We start from the raw sequence: 20,514 nt of genomic DNA on the forward strand, positions 1-20,514 counted from the left end.
AGTTTACTTGCTACTACAGAATCAGAGCCCTGCACATACATGAGGGATGGGCTGTGGCTTACCTTCTACCACGGAATCAGAGCCCTGCACATACATGAGGGATGGGCTGTGGCTTACCTGCTACCACAGAATCAGAGCCCTGCACATACATGAGGGATGGGCTGTGCCTTACCTGCTACAATAGAATCAGAGCCCTGCACATACACGAGGCATGGGCTGTGGCTTACCTGCTACTACAGAATCAGAGCCCTGCACATACATGAGGGATGGGCTCTGTCTTACCTGCTCCTACAGAATCAGAGCACTCCACATGCATGAGCGATGGACTTTGGTTTACCTGCTACTACAGAATCAGAGCCCTTCACATGCATGGGGGATGGGCTTTGGTTTACCTGCTGCTATAGAATCAGAGCAAAACACTAAGGGCCTCATTACGAGGCGGGCGGAATGGGTTTAACGGCACCGGTAATGGTGCCGGTGCCGTTAAACCCACTCCGCCCTATTACGAGGTTCCCTCGTGGGACCTGGAAAGGACGTCTGGTCAGACATTAACGGGCCCGTTGTTAGCTCCCTCCCCATTCCCGTTGAGCCCTATGGGGGCTCAAATAGGAATGGGGATGGGTACATTGAATGAGGAATTACCGGGTCTTCCAAGGTTGGAATGGCCCGGTAATTCCTCATTCAAGGAACCCGGACCCGAGTTTGGAGGCAGCCATGCTGCAAATAGCGGCATGGCTGCCTCCAAACTCTTAATGAGGCCCTAAATGGCCTAAATGTCCTAATTGCTTGCATAATGGAATTGTAAACATCCGACGTTCGACTAATCCTCATTTTGTGGAATGAAAATATCCCATAGCAGACCAATTGACTACTGTTTATTGCTAAAACACCCAAACCCTTTAGCTTTCCGTGCAGAAGTATCAGACAGTCGCAGGTTTAAAGTACACTTATCATGCCAAACTAACAGAAATGTGAAAGCATGATGTGAGTAAATCCTTACTGTAACTCAAAGTAATCCACATCGCCTAGAGATATGTCAATTTTAAGAGCACCACTTGCTGGGAGATATTGGGCCTTTAACTGAGGCATTCACTCATATGAACATGTGTCTTTTGTCTTTCAGGCCGCTGCCGCTGGGCTCAGCTATGTTGGCATATATGTTATTAACTCCTACAGGAACTATGACCACTTCCTGGAAGACCGGTACACCATGTTGCCTGCTGTGATCATCCTGAGCATTGCCATGGTGATGTTCATCATCGGCTTGATTGGTTGCTACGCCACCATTAAGGAATCACGGGTTGGGCTGGGATTTGTAAGTATCACTTTCTTAATGTCAAAATAATAAATCATAGTCAATGGATGCACCAGCTCATGCACTGCAGACATGACCTAAGCATGTGTTATTGTCTTCTCAATAATTAAGCCTGATATTTTTAAAGTCATCCAACCTTTCTATCAGCTGCAAATTAAAGATTTCATTAATCGAGATGTGACTTATCTTAGCCATGAAGTCTTCTTTTTTTCTTCAAATGTATGATATGAGCCTGTATGCATTAAAAGATATCCTAACACTCTAAATAATGGATTTGCCCATGGGAGTTAACATCTATGGGATATAGCCAGTAGCATTATCAGTTCATATCATACTAGAAAGGATTACAACATAAGGTTGGAAAATCTCTGCTGCCTAGGGCCATCGATCATACGATCATTCATTGCAGCCGTACCAGTTAGTAGTGGGGCGTAAAATGTGCAAGCCAAAAACGATAACTAGAGACCCATGAAAAGACATTGGTGGTCATTACGAGGTAGGAGGTAACCATGTGTCAGCACCAACTTCTAATACAGTTGTAGTACCCTTTTTTATCTCTTCAACCTCCTCACCTGTGGAGTCGAAATCCTCCTCAACTGGGCTGAGCGCTCAATGTGCCGTGTAGTCCTTTTCTTTTTTTCGAGGCTGAGCGTGTCTCCCACAAGAGGAAGCCACAGTGAGAGCGTGTAAATGTGCCCTGACCGTGTCCCACTCTCGGGAGGGACAAAGAGGGGGAAAAAAGCCAGAATAGACAAAAAACCCCTGGAACCGGCAGGTATCCTGACGGCAGTTTAGCGTGTAAGCAGATGAACAATGGGAGAAGGCAGCAACAGGACCCAGCAGGATATGTAAACTCCAGCAAAACACAGGAAGCGAAAGTAAACAAAACCAAAGGCAGAAAGCCGGGCACGAAGGAGGGAAAGTAGGGAGGAGGGAGAGTACAGAAGGCGGGGACCGGAGAAGGACTGTGAAGAGTAAGAGAGGTGAAAGAGGAAAGGCTCGAGGAGCAAGAGGAAAACAGCGTGTAGCAAGACCGCGGCCGCGAGGAAAAGCAGCTGACCGTGGAAGGTTGCAACGCGCTGGACCCAGGGAGAGGAGTGGTTAAATAACGCTACGGTCACCCTAGCGGAAAAAGACTAGACCGCTTAGTGAACGTAGCGTCAGCGTGACGGAAATCAGGAAGTCCGTAAGCGGCAGCGGGGCCAAAGACGCCAGGTGAGAAAGCGGCGCATGACAGTATGCCCCCCGCCAAGGCCCAGGCCACCCGGTTTACCGGGATGTAAACGGTGAAACTTCCGGAGAAGGACAGGAGCGTGGATATGTGAATTTGGTTCCCAAGAGTCCTCAGCATGGGAAAAACCCTTCCAATGCACCAGGTATTCCAGGCGCCCTTTGCGGTACCTGGAGTCCAGTAACCTGGATACTTCATACTCAGGTGTATCAGGTGAGTGAGAGAGAATGGGGAAAGGGCGGGCCCTTAGTGACTGTTCGGCACTCTTCAAAAGAGATGCGTGAAACACTGGGTGAATTCGCCTAAGAGAATGTGGCAGCTTTAGGCGGAAGGCCACTGGATTGATCTTGGCAGTAATGGGATAGGGACCAATAAACCTGGGGGACAGCTTAGACGGGCGAGACCATCTAGGAAGGTATTTGGTGGATAACCACACCTTGGAGCCAACCTCCCAATCAGGTACTACCTGCCGGTGCCGGTCGGCTTGCCTCTTATATGCCTGGAGGCTATCTCTGAGGTTCAACTTAGCTTTGTCTTGAATGTCCTTTATACGGGTTAGTACCTCCTCTACCGCCGGAAGTGCAGGTTTGCAGGAAAAATGTGGAATGATGGCTCGGGGATGAAATCCATATGAGCAATAGAAGGGAGACATCTTGCTTGCGGAATGACTGGCATTATTATATGCGAACTCCGCCGTCGGTGACATATCCACCCAGTTGTCTTGTTCCAGATTGGTGTAGCTGCGCAAATATTGTTCCAAGGTGGCGTTTAACCGCTCTGTCTGCCCATTGGTGTGGGGATGATATCCCGATGACAATGCGCGGTGAATATTAAGAGCGGCGCATAAGGACTTCCAGAATTTGGAGACGTATTGGCTCCCTCGGTCTGATACTATCTTATCTGGAAGACCATGGAGTCGAAACACATCTTTAATGAAAACCAATGCCATACCATCGGCAGTTGGTATACCAGGGAGTGGAGAGAAATGAGCCATCTTGGTGAGGGAGTCGATGGACACCATTATGCATGAACATCCTTGAGACATAGGTAAGTCCACAATGAAATCAGTAGATACATGACTCCACAGACGCTCCGGGATGGAGTCTTGTTGCAGCAGACCTATGGGTTTTTTTGTGTTGTTTTTACTCTGACAGCAGACTCTGCAGGACCTGACGTAACGCTTAACATCTTCAGACAAACTTGGCCAGGCTCTACTAATCAAGTCCAAGGTACTCGCCTGTCCCCTATGGCCTGCCGTCTTATGATTATGGCACCAGGATAATATGTCTTTCTGAAGAGGTTTAGATGGTACCCAGATCCTCTGATTCTTCAGGAACAAACCATCCTTTTGAATCATGCCGCGGGGTTCTGGATGTAAGGAGACGGCTTCTTTTATCCGTTGAAACAAAGAGGAGATAGTGGCAACAATGCGGTTCCTGGGAAACAACTTCTCCGGGCAAGATGAGGCAACATGGGAGGAGAAAGACTTCCTGGACAGGGCATCTGCCAAAGTATTTTGGCTTCCAGGAATATAAGTGATGGTAAAGTCATATTGTGAGAAAAAATGCGCCCATCGGGCTTGTCTGGAATTGATGCACTCCATTGACTGTAGAACTTGTAAATTCTTATGGTCGGTCCGGATTACAAAAGGGTGGCTGCACCCCTGTAGGAGGTGTCTCCAGACTTCACAGGCTCTTTTCATGGCCAGGAGTTCACGTTCAATTACGGAATAATTCCGTTGACTAGTAGTGAGAGTCTTAGACAGATACGCTATTGGGTGTTCCGCGTTGTCATGCTCTTGTAGTAGAACAGCTCCTATAGCTGCGGCAGAGGCATCTGTCTCAACGATAAAAGGTTTGTTTTGGTCCGGCTGGCATAGGATGGGATCGCTGCACAAGCTCTTCTTCAAGAGTTGAAAGCTCTCTTCAGCCTGAGGGCTCCAGATGAAAGGCACAGATGTCTTCTTCAACAAGTTGGTAATTGGTAGAACAGTGTTGGAAAAACCTGGCACGAAACGCCTATAAAAATTAGCCAGGCCCAAGAATCTCTGAACCTCTTTGACTGAGGAAGGAGCCTGCCAATGGAGAATAGCCTCGACCTTCTTTTGATCCATTTGTACTCCTTGTGGTGAGAGGATAAACCCCAAGTAAGGGACCAAAGATGCCCCAAATACACATTTTTCACGTTTGGCCAATAAATGATGTTTCTTAAGGCGCTCCAGGACCTCTGTGAGATGCAGTAGATGCTCTGACATAGACTGTGAAAAAACAAGTATGTCGTCAAGGTAAACTACCACTGAAATAAACAATAAATCTGAGAATATTCGGTCTATGAACCTTTGAAAAATTGCTGGAGCATTGACCAGTCCGAAGGGCATAACGTAGTATTCGTACAGGCCAAATGGTGTCCTGAAGGCCGTCTTCCATTCATCTCCTGGACTTACTCTGAGTAAGTGATAACAGTCGCTCCCTGTACTGATTCCAAAATGTCAGGAATGAGGGGCATGGGATATCTGTCCTTACAAGTTACCTTATTGAGTCCCCTGTAATCGATGCATGGCCTGAGGTCCTTAGAATCCCTCTTTGGAATAAAAAACAAGGGAGCACCCGCCGGGGATTTAGAGGGTCTGATGAGACCGTTGCACAAGTTGTCATCCAAATACTTTCGTAAAGCGTCCTTTTCAGTCTTGGATAAGGCAAACATTCGGCCAAATGGCACCAGGGCATTGGGTATCAGCTCAATGGAGCAGTCCTCCGGTCTGTGAGGTGGTAATGCCATGGGGGCGGATTCAGCAAACACCATAGGGTATTCTTCCAATACCTTGTCAATGGAATGCACCCCTATACTCGTGGGGAGAACAGTGGGAGATATTTTTACCTCCTGGTAATGTGCTTCTTGAAAGCAGTGTGTCTGGCAATAACTGGAATTAAAATGCAAACTATTAGACTTCCAGTCGACATAGGGATTATGTTGTCGCAGCCAGGTAATCCCCAAAATTAAGGGAAAATGGGCTGCTCGAATGATGTCAAAAGTAATGACTTCTGAATGCTGAAATATAGTTAGAGGAAGGGGTTCGGTAGTTTGAACAATGAGTCCTGAGCTCAATGGTGTGCCGTCTACTCCTTCTACTTTCTGGCCGTGTCAGCGATCTATCCGTGAAGCACCTACTTTGTCAACCCATAGGGTGTCAGCGAAGTTCCCTGCGGCACCGCAATCCAAGAGAGCCAGCGTCTCTACCGGGCTGCCATTGATAGTAACCTTAACCGTTATGACCATCAGGCGGGAATCTTCTGAAGGGTTCGAGGAATCAATAGACATAGTAATGTAGGGACTGGAAGACTGCCCTCGATAACCCGTCCCAACTAGGTTCGAGGGTTTGCGTTTTCCGCCGGTTTCTTGGTTAGTTCAGTACAATTATGCACCGTGTGGCGATCCGAGGCACAATAGGCACATAGGCCCTGTTCCCTTCTCCTCCTTCTTTCTTCAGGCGTTAGAGAACGGCGAGTTGTGCCGATTTGCATAGGCTCATCGTGAGGTTTGAGCGCTGTTGAAGGAGGTGAGGAGGTCCTTGAAAAGGAGGTACGCGTCTTTCTTCTTTCTAGACGTCTTTCTTGCATCCTGAACTCCATCTGAAGAGCGGCCGTCATCAGATCCTGCAGGGAAGTAGGCCGAGGAAAATGAGCCATTTCATCTTTTAATTCTTCCCTAAGACCTCAGCGGAACAGAATAAATTGGGACTGCTCAGACCAACCCGTCTCCATGGCCAATCTCTTAAAGGAGGAGATATAAGACAGCACATCAACTTGTCCTTGACGAATGTCCATCAAGTCTTCACCAGCTGCCATTGAGATTTCGGGTCTTTCAAAGGTTTGTTTGACAAAATCGATAAAGGCATCGAAATTCTGTAGGACAGGGTCATTTCCGGTGACTAGAGGGGTGGCCCAAGCAAGAGCGTTCCCTGTCATATTGGACACCAGGAATCCAACCTTGGCATGATCAGAGGCGTAGGTGCGGGTTCTGAAGGAAAAATACACCCTGCAAGCGTCAAGAAATTCTTTTAGGGTCTTGGGGGAACCATCGTACTTCCCAGAAGACAAAGGCATAGGAGGCAGGTCTGTGTTGGGGGGCTCCCTCACTGCTACCATTTGTTTTAGCAGGTTGTTTTCGGTTTTTATATTTTGCATTTCCAAAGAGAGGCTTTGTACTGCAGCAATTAGTTCCTGCACTTGCTCAGGGGTTGCCATGGTTGTTGTTTGTAGGCGTTGCAAACTGTCAGCACCAACTTCTAATACAGTTGTAGTACCCTTTTTTATCTCTTCAACCTCCTCACCTGTGGAGTCGAAATCCTCCTCAACTGGGCTGAGCGCTCGATGTGCCGTGTAGTCCTTTTCTTTTTTTCGAGGCTGAGCGTGTCTCCCACAAGAGGAAGCCACAGTGAGAGCGTGTAAATGCGCCCTGACCGTGTCCCACTCTCGGGAGGGACAAAGAGGGGGAAAAAAGCCAGAATAGGCAAAAAACCCCTGGAACCGGCAGGTATCCTGACGGCAGTTTAGCGTGTAAGCAGATGAACAATGGGAGAAGGCAGCAACAGGACCCAGCAGGATATGTAAACTCCAGCAAAACACAGGAAGCGAAAGTAAACAAAACCAAAGGCAGAAAGCCGGGCACGAAGGAGGGAAAGTAGGGAGGAGGGAGAGTACAGAAGGCGGGGACCGGAGAAGGACTGTGAAGAGTAAGAGAGGTGAAAGAGGAAAGGCTCGAGGAGCAAGAGGAAAACAGCGTGTAGCAAGACCGCGGCCGCGAGGAAAAGCAGCTGACCGTGGAAGGTTGCAACGCGCTGGACCCAGGGAGAGGAGTGGTTAAATAACGCTACGGTCACCCTAGCGGAAAAAGACTAGACCGCTTAGTGAACGTAGCGTCAGCGTGACGGAAATCAGGAAGTCCGTAAGCGGCAGCGGGGCCAAAGACGCCTGGTGAGAAAGCGGCGCATGACACCATGCCGCTATTAGCGGCATGGCTATCCCCTTACCGGGTCCGGGTTCCTTGAATGAGGAATTACTGGGCCATTCTGACCTTGGAGGGCCCGGTAATTCCGCATTCAAGGAACCCGGACCCGGTACATCCCCATTCCCATTCGAGCAGAACTTGTAATGAGGCGGTAAGGAGTTGACGGCTCCGGCACCTTTACCGGCGCCGTTAACCCTGTACCTCCAGGGTCAGAATGACCCCCATTGGCACAAATAGAAGTGAGAAAGGGTTAAGGGGGTGAAGGCGTAGCCATAAGTGACTCAAGTGTTCACGTGAAGAATCATACTGCCTAAGTAATAACCAATATGCAATGTCTCGGCCCCTGGTGTGTTGTATTTAGAGGACTCCGCCAGGAATCTTCAGCACCCTCAAGTGAACCTCTGCCTCTCTGAGAGTCTAAGGGCCTCATTACGAGTTTTGTGCTATTAGTGGTGTTAATACCGCCAAATGGAGTTAGTTACCACAGATGGCCATGATGAGTTTCTACTGTTTGCCATTCTGAGGTCCCCTGGGTCTTCATGGGGAATGAAGGCTTTGCCACCAGTGGTAATACCGCCATGCATATGCTGATGGGTTTATAGTTTATGGTTTAAAAACCCATGAACGGGTGGACTGAAAAAAACTGGTGGCAATAGAGTTACCCACTATGTTTTCCCTTCCCTCCAAACTCCTAATGAGGCCATAAATGGCTTTGGCCCTCATTACGACCCTGGCGGAAATCGAAAAACGATGGCGGAAATGCAATACCGCCATCGAATAGCGCTCGGTGCGATTATGACCCGTCACCGTAAAGTTCGATGCCATTAGCGACACCGTAGTGAACGCCAACGCTAACTGCACCAAGTACGCGCACGCGCGCCATGCCAAACCGTAATTACCACCATGGCGCAACGGTACGCCAATTCTGACCCTAGCTGACATGTACCTAACGCCATCAAGCATGGCGGAAAGTACCATTCCGCCATGGTGAGAAGTATGGCATCGCGAATCAACCGTAAACGGCCCTACTGAGTGCCTGTACACCACTCCCTGGCCACATTGCACAACTCCTCGTAGGTGCAATGAAGTCACACAATGCAACCAGTGAAATGTACAAGTCACCCATGCATGCCAACGAACAAATGAATCCAGGGGCTCCAAGTGCCTTGTGAGTGGGCATCCATATTTGCCATGGCACCATAGCCGCACTGATGCAGCACAGGCATGTGAAGGTTCAAGTACAGCAACATGAGCAGAAAAATGAGACAAACAAAAACAGGCCCCCCCATCGACTGACACCAGTGTAAGGCAACATTCAAAGCAGTATCCTGAGTGAGACTGCACCAGCCCTGTACTCCTGCCAGTAAACAAACCAACCATCAGCATAAGCATGTACCACACAAGTTGGCAGAGTGACAGAGCAGCCAGGCTCATCTGAAGAGGGGCCAATAGGAGCTGCAGGGCACAGATGGCACGAATACAGAAGCTATTCCAATGGACATGACCTCAGTCTCCCTCCAAGAAACGCACGCAAACACAGGCACCTGTGACCAGCCATAGTCTGATAATCACATCATTCCACCAATCCACCTGGCTGACCGGCATCTGTTACACAAAAGCTAATCCCCCGCCCCTGAGCATGACATCATTAAAACAGTCATAATGGCAGGCCCCATCCCTGACCTTACTGGGCTTCGTAGGCAAACGCGGCCAGTTCAGTACCACGCAACTATACTCAGAAGCCGGAACCCAATGCAGATCTCCTCACAATACACCGCTCCACAAATAGGAATATGCTACATTACTTGCAAAGAATAACGCTACACGGTTAATATCAGAATAGAAATTTAATGCACCACAAAATCACCAAGCCCATACAGCCATTAGGTCATGAACTCCAAAATACATTTCAGTATTGTGGGCTGCATCCGCAATAAATGACCAGCTTCTGCTTGTGTGACGCCCTGTTCCTTCATGGTACACAGGGGCTACATTCACGTTCAAGAAGGCAACATGGAAGCGCCTAGAACCGCAGGGCCGTCCCATTAGGTAGGCACTAGTCCAGCTGAAAGGTCGAAATGTTGCTCCTAGCCACTAGTACTGCGTAAGGGCATGTGGCCCATTGGCGATCGTCCCATAAGATCGTAATGGTGCTCCACTGATTAACTCGAAGCAGCAGGTGTCGGGAGTAAAAGCCATCTGCAGGAGTGGCATACAGATGGCAGCGGCAAAAGGGGAGGAGATACCTGTCACCCAAATGAAATGAAAAAGAATAGTATGGCCATCAGAACTTGATTTGTATTACTCACTTCAATGATCACACTAAATCTACAGCCATATGCATGCTAGCCCACTCAAAAGGATTATTCCCACACAAAATATCACTTGCGAATCACAACTATAAAAATCGAGGTGAAAACACTATTACAAACGAGTGTTTGTGTGCATGCGTCTGTTAAGACAGAATCCATTAGATGGGATTAGTAACGTGCATAGACACAAGTGTTTGAAGGCGCGTCGAGACAGGGAGGGTTCAACAAGGGCAGAAAGATGATGGTCCCACTATGGCAGCTCTGCATCACATAGCGCAGGGGAGGTGGATAGATTCCAAAAAGCCCTGTACATGGCAAACTCTCCATGAAATCATCTGTCCATGCATCCATACATCATTCCCTCATCCCGGTATGAAAACGCCTGATTATTTACTCACATAACATGTGAAATTTCCATTGAGTCTGTGCGTAATGCAGTCTGCAAAATCCACTGTGCTTCAGGCCGGAATTCCAGTGTTGTGAAGTAACATGTATTTGGGAACGTCCGGCCTTATCGTCCACTACGCTATTGCGCATCCCATACTATTCATATCAATCATAGCATTCTCGCCATGGACCCTGTCCCAAGGACATTAAACAATAGAACCTTATATCTGCAGTCAGACCTGTGGGCGTCTCCTCGCCGCTAGCTGAAAACCGAAAGCGCTGTCCTTCGAATTCCTCATTTGCAACATCACGTCGAAAAGGCATCTGTGACCGCTTGAAATCACAAATTCATCCATGTAGTGCGGCAGTGTGTGAAAATGGCAACTGGCTTCACTCACAAATGGGACGCCCCGCCCGTCGGTGAACCTCAGTACAGTGCTGCATGAGGGTCCACCGTTAATCGAGTACTACATTCCACTGACCCTTCACAAGTTTGTTCGCGACTGTAAAGATAGTATGTGAAACAATGGGACCATAGCAGAATGAACATATGAACCAATATTTCACTGCCATCGGGATTAAATACATGATTGTAATAGCAAGATGCCATGCGTCGAATTGCAGCGTTGTGTGCGGGACGTGCTCGCCCAAAGGGGATTGCAGCTTGCACAGGTGGAATGAATCACCACAGGTGGAGGCAATACAGCTTGAAAACACATAAATTGCACACCCAACCCCCTCCCACAACCACACCCACTCCAAAATGCTACCGGCAGGACTAGCAATGTTGGCCCTGGGGGACCTGATAGCACTGCAAGTACTCCAACTTCAAGAAGAAGACGAACACCAACTACTACAACAACCGGCCGCACAGAGGAGACGCAGGAGGAGGAGGAGGGCAAGGCAGGGCCAGCAAGGCCCGCCAGCACAGCCACTACCACCACGCAGGCAGCCCTCAATCCCACGCCTCTGAGCACATCCGTTCAACCTCACGGATGAGCAGATCCACACCCTCTACCGTTTGGACCGGGACACCATAACCGCCATTGTGGACATGACACAGGCTGACCTTGTCTGCATGATAGATAGCCCAACCGCCATCACACCCCTACTGAAGGTGGTGTCTGTACTCCACTTCCTGGCCACAGGCACCTACCAGCACACAGTCGGACAGTTGCATGGCATTTCACAGCCAGTGTTCTCACGGACACTATTGCAAGTGCTCGATGCCCTCCTGAAGCACGCAGACAACTACATCTCTCTACCACGCTCGGAGCAGGAAATTTTGAACACAAAAGTGGGATTCCATGCACTTGGCGGCATACCGGGTTGCATTGGTGCCATCGACTGCACCCATGTGGAACTGGTCGTCCCACATGCCATGGAGGCCCAGTACCGCAACCGAAAACAATTTCATTCTCTTAATGTACAAATGGTGTGTGACTCCAACAGGATCATTACACATTGTTGTGCCCGATTTCCTGGATCAACCCATGATTCCATGGTCTTGAGGAACTCTACAATACCACGCTACATGGAGCGACACGCAGGGAACAGATCCTGGCTACTCGGTGAGTCTCATTTCATGACCTGGCAGGAAGGGGGATGGGGGGTGCGTACGTAGCAATGTCATTCCACAAACATCCTTTATTGTCCACATACAGGTGATGCCGGGTATCCACTGAAGAGATGGCTCCTTACACCACTCCGGAACCCACAGAACCAGCATGAGGAGCACTACAACCATGCCCACTCACGTACCCGTGTAGTCATAGAACAGGCATTCGGCCTACTGAAGACTCGTTTCCGCTGCCTCAGCAGGTCTGGCGGGGCACTCCTGTACCGCCATGAGAAGGTTGCAAAGATGGTCATGGCATGTGTCATGCTACACAACATGTGCGTACGTAGAAATGTGCCCATGCCCCCTGACGCAGAACTGCAAGCACCTGAAGATGGTCATGATGAGGGTGGGGATGTGGCAGCACCTCAAGGAGTCTGCGAGGCACAGGAGGGCCGTGACATTCGTCAGATTCTCATTGATTCATGCTTCTAGCACTCACGCCTGGTGGCTGATACATGGACACGGGACTTGTGGCACTGTGTGTGTCTGGAACATGCACAATATGGACTGTACGCCTATGAAGGCCTCGTACACAAAGATCAATGTCCACACATCTCATTGGATGATCGTGCATTGTTTATAGCATATGTTAAATTATGTTACACACCCCATCGACCCGCCACCCAAGTGAGCCCAACACACCCCCTCCACCCTCCTACCTCCCCCCCGAACACCAGTGTCCGAAGATGCTCATTGTCAGTGGGCAGACGCTATTGCAAGCCCCCTCTCCGGGTATCAGGGGCACCCCTGCCTGTGGAGCGCAGGTTCCTCCCAGATCTACGTTGGGGGCTTCCCTGGACGGAACTTGCAACGGATGATGTCTCTGCCTGCTCACGTCCATGCATGTCCCTAAGGGTTTGTGAGAGCTCAGTGAGCACACGGCGCACAGCGGCAAGTTCAGCACATACGTCTTTGGACGTCGCATGCAGTTCCCCCCTCAGGCTCTCGGTGCTTCTCTCCATTTGTACTCTCAGGCTCTCGGTGCTTCTCTCCATTTGTACTCTCAGGCTCTCGGTGCTTCTCTCCATTTCTGCCCTAAGTGTCTCAGTTGATGTTTCTATGGCTGCCTTAGTACCCCCACATTCATCAGCATGGTCCTTGAGGAGCGTGGCCAGTTGCTGCTGTTGCACGATCACCTGGTCGAGGGACTGTTGCCTCTGCTGTGCCATGGCCATTTGCGGTGGTGTCACAGAGGGGCTGGTCACCTCATGTTGCCTTGCCACAGGGCTTGTGGGGGATGGCCAGTCGTCGTCTTGTGGGTGCCCCTGCGTGGTATCCTCATGGTGTACGGGATGAAACAAACAGGGGGTTTGAGACAGGTCATGGATGGATCTTACTTCGACATCCCCGTTTTCTGTGTCGGAGCATGCTGCCATTAATGCAGTGTCACCTATGGTGCTGCTGCCACCAGAAGCAGTGCCTTCTGTGGCATCCATTGGGGGGACCTGTGGTGGTGCTGTTGTGGGCATGCTGGCTGCTGGGGTGCCTGTTGAAGTTCCCTCCTGTGTGCTGCCACTTGATTTGTGCTGCTACCGTGTCTTGATGCGTGCAGCTGAGGTGGAGGGTCTTTGGCCGTTGGTCTTGGCCCTCTTTGCAGGTGTGCTGGTAGGGGTGTCCTGGAGCTCGTCGTTTGAATCGGACCCTGTGGTGGAGTAAAGGAGGGCGAGCGTTATTAATGGGTCTGTTGAAATTGGAATGGCAATGTATCACATGCATTGGGGTGGTACCTGAGGGTGATTTGGGTCGGGGCCTTGGAGGTGGTTTCATTTTTGTGCGGATTGAGGATGCAGTTGTTTTGCAGCCTGCAGTTAGGGTGTGCCTGCTGCACGTGTAGAGGGTGTTTTTAGGATTTTTAATTATTTATGTATTTAATGTGAGTTTTAAAGTGCGCTATCAGGCCAATGTATGTGGACGTTCTCCTGGACATGTGTTACTGTTGCACTATGTGGACACATGGTACTTCACATGATTGGACATTGTGGATTTAGCATTGTTTTATTTGGCCCACCTACCGGATTCTTCGGATGTCTGCACTCCTTTCTCCATCCCTCCGACTCCCTCTATACTCTCCATTCCAATGGTGGAGGCACAGATTTCTTCCCAGGGGGTCAACTTGATGGGTGATTCCGATCCTCCCCCGGTAGCTGTGGCAATGTTTCGGTTGGCAGAAAGTATGCTCCGGACGCGTATCCGCAAGTCGTCCCATCGCTTTCTGCATTGCTGTGGGTTGCGGGGTGCGGTCCCCACCGCACATACCCGCTGTGCCACCAGGGCCCATATGGCCTTCTTGTTCGCAAGTGCCGTCCTGGTCATTTGCGTCGAGAAGACGACGGCAGCATTCTCCTGGAGGGTCTCTGTGAGCACGGTGAGTTCCTCACGGGAGAAGTGGACCTGCCGCTTGCGGTCGCACGCTTTTTTCGCTACTTTTCCCATTTCTATTGCTTTCACTAGGGTGGATGACGGGTTGGGATGTGTCTCAGGGTAGTATTTTTAATGGTTGTGTGGGAATTCTGATTTTATAGGTGTACGGCGTGCTGTTTCCCGTTCCGGGACCATGTTTTTACTTCCGTTTCCGTATATTTACGGTCACCGTACTTTCCGATTGCCGCTCATTACGGTGACCGCTAAGATGGGTGGCGGGATTGCACCTAGGGCGCCGTACGACGGCGGTGAGGGGCGTTTTGGGGACATTTCCGCCATCGCGGACTTTGCACTTCCGCCATGGCGTAGTGCTCGTGCCCGATGGGTCGGAATTAGCCGCACTTTGCTCCGTCGTGCAATGGCGGAAACGCTATTTACGCTATGGCGGTCAGGTCAGTCACTTTCCGCCAGGGTCGTAATGAGGGCCTTTGTCTTGTAGGTTTTTTTTAATAAAGTTAATCGGAAAACACTATTCCATCAAACTTACAATAACATGCAGAAACAACTGCAGAATTTGCAATAAATATTAAAACATAAAAACAGTATGCCAACAGATAGAAGAATGGAAAAACATCAAACATTCCAGCGCACCCTAACATCTAAATATTCTTTCAGCGCGTTCTTTCTTAAATATAACAGATAGAAACATAAGAACAAAATAGCAGTTAATTCAAGGATACAAAAAAGTATTCAAACATTTCAATTTAGTCTTAAAAACACCTAGAATCTTAATCTGCCTTTAGCAAAATCCCTCTTATTCTGAAACATGCTTTAAGAAACCCCACCTATGTCCATGCTGTAAGTGTTGTCTCATCTTCGAGCAAGAAGGTAAGGACCGGTTTATATTGTCTAAAATTCAATGGTTTAAGAAGTTTGATTAAGAAGTGCTGGCAGTGTTCCTTATAGGCCGGGTAGAAGAAAAACAGATGTAGCAAGTCTTCTGCAGCTGCCTTACAAATCCAGGAGCTTTGAATTACATATTTGCTATCTACTTCGCAATAATTCAACCAAATAATATTACACCTATCGCCGGTAATAAGAACATAGTCATTTCTTAACTTGGGCCATGTCAGCTTACCCTCAGAGAAAATTATATATCGCCTATTGGCATGTTTTGCGAGTGCCAACAGTTCTCTTTCCCAATTGCCTCCGACGCAGGTCAGAAACAATACTGTCTGCCAGAGATTTAGTCAAACACAAGACATTATAAAAATAAGATTTAAAATTCCACACTTGTAGGGATTGCATGATAAAAACCATCGAAGTGATTTTTAATACATTTTTCTCAATAGCCATTAGATGAGATAAAATGTCTTTGGTCAGCAAAGCCTTATCGTTTTTCCAGACCCTCAACCAAAGCTTAACATGGAGGACGGTCGACTCAGACATTGGGCCTCATTTCGAGTGCGGCGGTAAGGTGTTAACGGCACCGGTAAGGATGCCGGTGCCGTTAACCCGCTACCGCCGCATTCCGAGGTCCCTTAGCGGGAGCCGCTAAGGGACGAAGAAGCTAATAACGGGCCTGCTATTTGCGGCCCCGTTATTAGCTCCTTCCTCATTCCCATTGAGCCTTATGGGGGCTCAATGGGAATGGGGAATGGTTTTCGGAATGGGGACTTACCAGGTGCGCAAAGGTCGGAATGTCCAGGTAAGTCCCCATTCCGACACCATGGACCCGGACACGGGCTTGAACTTGTAATGACCCCCATTGTTTCATGAATGAGTTCTCCAACGTAGTTTGAGGTAAGATGTTGCTAAAACCCCATATGCTTGTATAAGGCAACAGCCTTTTGTTTAGGCTTGTACACACAGAGAATCATTATCTGGGGTTGCGGCTTGTAGAGTTTGGTAAACCTCTTTATGCCCCAATAGACCATGGCATCCTAAAAGTCTGTTTTTCCACATGTGGCTATTAAGGCCAGAAGAAAATATTATCTGCAAATAATCCTAGAACTGAGATTGCAGCTGTTTGCCGTCTACCCCAAACATTTGAGATTTTACTTTTTTAAACCTGCATCTTGCGTTACAACACTCTGAACCCAACCGTCTCATGCCCGTTTCTACCTGTCCATCAAACCCTGCCTCCTCTCCCGATAGCACTTCTATTTGTTATTATAACATAATACCAGTTACTGCTACTGAAACGAAGAAGATTACTAACAATACCAAAAGTATGATCAACTCTGGTACTGGCACGAAAAAGATCATCCAAAGCATGAAGATTACCAACAGCGCCAGTACTGAGCCTCAGTGGAAACCAGGAGCCATGAAGAATGGCATAGAGAAGTGTGAGAAACCAGAGGATGTCTCACTAGCTAGTTCCCAGGGATTTGTCACTCAGGTTGCCTTTGGAACCAGTCCCTGGGGGTGGACCTGTGCTGCAGGATCTCCTGAGTGAGGCGCCCCTGCCCCCTTTTTTACACAAACACTGAGACGAGGAAGAGAGGGATTGAGAGGATGAAGAGTACTGCCAAAACACATACTAAGACATAGAAGACAGACTCTCCTGTTAATGAGGACAGCAAGCTCAGTAAGGCCCAACCATAAGCACACATCTGCAACACATTAACCTTTCACAGGTGTTTAAATGGAGCCTGCCAGGGAAAAGAAGTCAGTTGCTCTTGGGAAGACAGGAGGGAGGCTTCCTACCAAACTCCCAAGCACTCAGCCAGCTGGACGGGGGCACAAGAGAGGCCAGCTCTTCCTGGGCTGATGCAAACCGGGCTGAGGAAATTAATTTACCCAGAGACTGAGCAAAAGCTAATGAGAGCCAGAGACAACCAAGCAAAGGGTATTACATTCCAAGAAGCCACAAGGGGCCTCATTAGGACCCAGGCGGTAAGGGGTTTACGGCGGCATAAACAGCGCCGACCCTTACCGCCTGATTCCGAGGTCCCTTAGCGCCATGGAGGTTTTAACACCTGCTATTAGCAGGTGTTAAAATCCATGGCGCTAAGGGACCTTGTTGTTAATTACGCCACCGTAATTTACGGTGGCGTAATTAACGCCTTCCCCACCCCCATTATGCCCTATGGGGCAAAAATGGGAATGGGGAAGGGTAAATGGGTTAATGGGGACTTACCGCCCCACTCACCTCGGAATGGGGCGGTAAGTCCGCCAACCACCATGGCGTAAACATAGTTTACGCCATGGCGGTAAAGGTACGACCCAGGCGGTAACTTACTGCCTGGGTCGTAATGAGGCCCAAGGTTTTCAAGAGGTGAGACCCACAGAGTGGAGGAAGTCTCTCCTTGGAAGTGCCACACAGATGCCTGCTTTTCCCTCCCGGGAGAACAGCAGAGCTGGGGAGGTGAGTTGCCCAGAATCCGGCTGATATGAAGAAAGTGAAACAAAGTGGTAAATGAATGAGGCTGGGGCACCTGAGTGGGGGAAGCCTATGCAAGTTGTTGAAAAGGAGTCAAAGTACCCGAAAGCATTTGGGTAGAGAGAGTGAAGTTGACGCGTATACCGGATAGCCACAAATGAACAGGAACTAATTGAACTGTGAACTGAATAAAAGAGATTAAACTCCCAGAGAAGGGGAAAAGCGAAAGTTAAACTGTGTCAGAAAGTCAAAGTGGTCCTGCAAAGGTCTTTGTTAAAATCCAACTCACATTCGAAAGTCTTTGACATCCAAAAAGTGGTCTGAGCCCGACAGAGGGAGACCTGGAGGGAGATAAGCTTGGGGAAAGGAACCACCTGGCTTGTTTTTGTTGAATTGAAACCAAAAAGTGGTCCAAGCCCGACAGAGGGAGACCTACGAGAACTGTGTAGTACAAGATCTGAGCCCGAGAGAGAGGCATTCTTGCAAGACGGTTTGTTGGAACATTGTTCTGAAGTCAAAGAAAAGAGAGTTAACGTAGAAGGACAGGTGGGCCTCTATCCACGTGGTTAACTGCTCATTTTGTAAGAAGCTGAACCTGGGTGTGCCACCTTTTCCTGTGCTGAAAACGTGGGGAAGGGAGCTTCAGTACTCAGTAATTCTTTTTTTTTTTAAACTTCTTTTTATTATTAGCGTGGCAGCAAAACACAGGCGAACAGCGTCAGGCAGAAGCAATGTAAAAGAACAGCGTACATAGCGTAGGTATGCAGAGGTTACTACACATGATGAACAATCAAAGAACAAAATACAGTCACATCGTGAAAAAGGACATCAGGAAACTATGACAGGGCTGAGGACCCAAGCTGGTGAGGGGAAGCGGGGGAGGAGGAGGTGTCCTGGATCTCGACTAGATCAGACATATAGGAGCGGAACCTGAGACAGATGTTTCTAGGTCTGGAGTGAATGGGTTGTAAGTGGGACCAGGTTTCCTCGGAGTCAGAGGCCCACGTGACCGCTCTCAGCCATTGGGCATGTGTGGGAGGCAAGGGGCGAAGCCAACAGAGCAGGATGGAGCGCACCGCGAGAAGCAGGCAGAGACCAGCTAGTTTCTTGGAATCTCGGGGGAGGCCTGGGAGATCATGGAAGAGGCATACCAGCGGAGAGAGAGCAATGGGGTGGTCAGTTACAGCGGACACTGTCGAGCAAACAGCCTCCCAGAACTGTGCGAGGCGGGGGCAGGACCAAATCATATGGATGTAGTCGGCATCGTCCTGACCGCATCTGGGGCAGCTGGCAGGGTGGTCGATGGACATACGGTGTAGTCTGATCGGGGTATGGTGAAATCTGTGAAGCACTTTGAATTGGATAAGTTTAAACCGGGAGTTGAGGGAAACCCGTTGCATGCGTTCGCATAGGTGGGTCCAGCGATCATCGGACATCCCAACACCGAGGTCTGCCTCCCAGGCACGTTTCAGTTTAGCAAAGTCTGGGATCGATCTGGATTGCAGCATGGTATATAACCTAGAGATCTTACCCCTCGTAGGGCTGGGGGAGGTGAGCTCCTCAATGGCGGGGTCGTCAGGTGGCAATGCAGGGAATGTTTGGTAATGTCGCTTAAGGGTCCTACGAAGGGATGCATATTGAAGCCATACACTCCGGTCTCTTCTCAGGGGCAGGGGGAGGTCGGGCCACTCGACGAATATACCCTGGTCAAACACGTCGCGTAACAGCTCGAAGCCCGCGTCCGCCCATCGGCGAACCGTACCCAATGGAACCCGCGGGACCCCAAGGAGAAAATTCCAAAGTGGGAGATTGCCATGGAAGGCATAGGTAATCCCCATCAGTTTCCACATTTTTGCCAGTGCAACGGCTGTGCAGGCGACCGGATTCTGCGAGCCCCGAGCCAAGGGAGCGGGTTGCAACACCAGGGAGCGGATGTCTCGGTCAATCACTGCAAGCCTCTCAAGTCGGACGTGCGGGGCAGGGTCCGTGGTATTAAACCAATAGGAGGTGTATTGGATTTGTGACGCCAGCCAGTATTTAAGAAAGTTAGGGGCACCAAAGCTGTCATGATCTCTGCTTCCAAAAGGTCAGGGTTTTCCCAACTCCCTTGGAAGCAGATCCATAACCCAGGTTCCGAGTGCCAACCAGTCCCAATTGGGACCTTTTGGACCCAGTCCTGGCGCCAGTGGCACCAGGCTCATAAATATGCCCAGTCCCAGCGCTGGAAGCGCCGGGCTCATAATGCTTGGGTGGACTTACCTGCAGCAGACCATGCTGCTTACTTGCCTGCCAGTTGAGCCTCTGATCCTCTTCTGTTTGGAACTACTTTTCCTGTTGGGTGGGGCAGGAGCCACTCCCTAGATTCAGAACACTGGAACTCTTCTGGAAAGCAGGAACTCTTTTCTTACCTAGGCGTGGCTGTGGAAGGAGACACCTAAGCACTACAGGAGGCTATTTAAACCACACCCAATGGATGAATCTTGCTTTGCGTTATTCTGCATCCTCTGCAGCAGAACGCTCATCGTGTCTTCTGCATCTGATCCTGGGCCTAAGGAAAAAGGCTTACCATCCTGAATCCAGTCTTCAGCAACACCCATAAAGACAAGAAAGAACAGGTTAGCATTACGGTCTTCAGTGACAGCTCTTCACTTACCTGGTCCATCGGCTGTCACCAACGCCTCGCGCTGCATTCCGGCATCTGAAAGACAAAGGCTTACCTACTCTTCGTGCGCTCCGGAGGTCTTCACACTGCATTCCGGCATCTGAAAGACAAAACAAGGTGCGTTTAAAGACATTGGGGAACTTTAATACTCACGTGCCATTACTCCTTTCCACATCTAACCCAGTGGGTATTCCGGCACCCTGCAGCCGCTCCGAACTTGTACCTGCAAAATA

The 20,514-nt window shown here is 49.4% G+C and overlaps 1 protein-coding gene across 1 annotated transcript in view; it reads left to right on the top strand.

Annotated features, from left to right (window-relative positions):
- LOC138511357 (tetraspanin-36-like) overlaps nt 1–20,514 on the top strand; it is a 277,296-nt gene that overhangs the window by 114,551 nt on the left and 142,231 nt on the right. The window contains exon 2 of the mRNA XM_069626968.1: nt 1,124–1,315. Within this exon, the coding sequence (XP_069483069.1) occupies nt 1,124–1,315 (192 nt within the window). The remainder of the gene's footprint in view (nt 1–1,123; nt 1,316–20,514) is intronic.

This window comes from Ambystoma mexicanum, chromosome 6p, assembly GCF_040938575.1.
Source record: "Ambystoma mexicanum isolate Mex_15411 chromosome 6p, UKY_AmexF1_1, whole genome shotgun sequence".
Lineage (NCBI taxonomy): Eukaryota > Metazoa > Chordata > Amphibia > Caudata > Ambystomatidae > Ambystoma > Ambystoma mexicanum.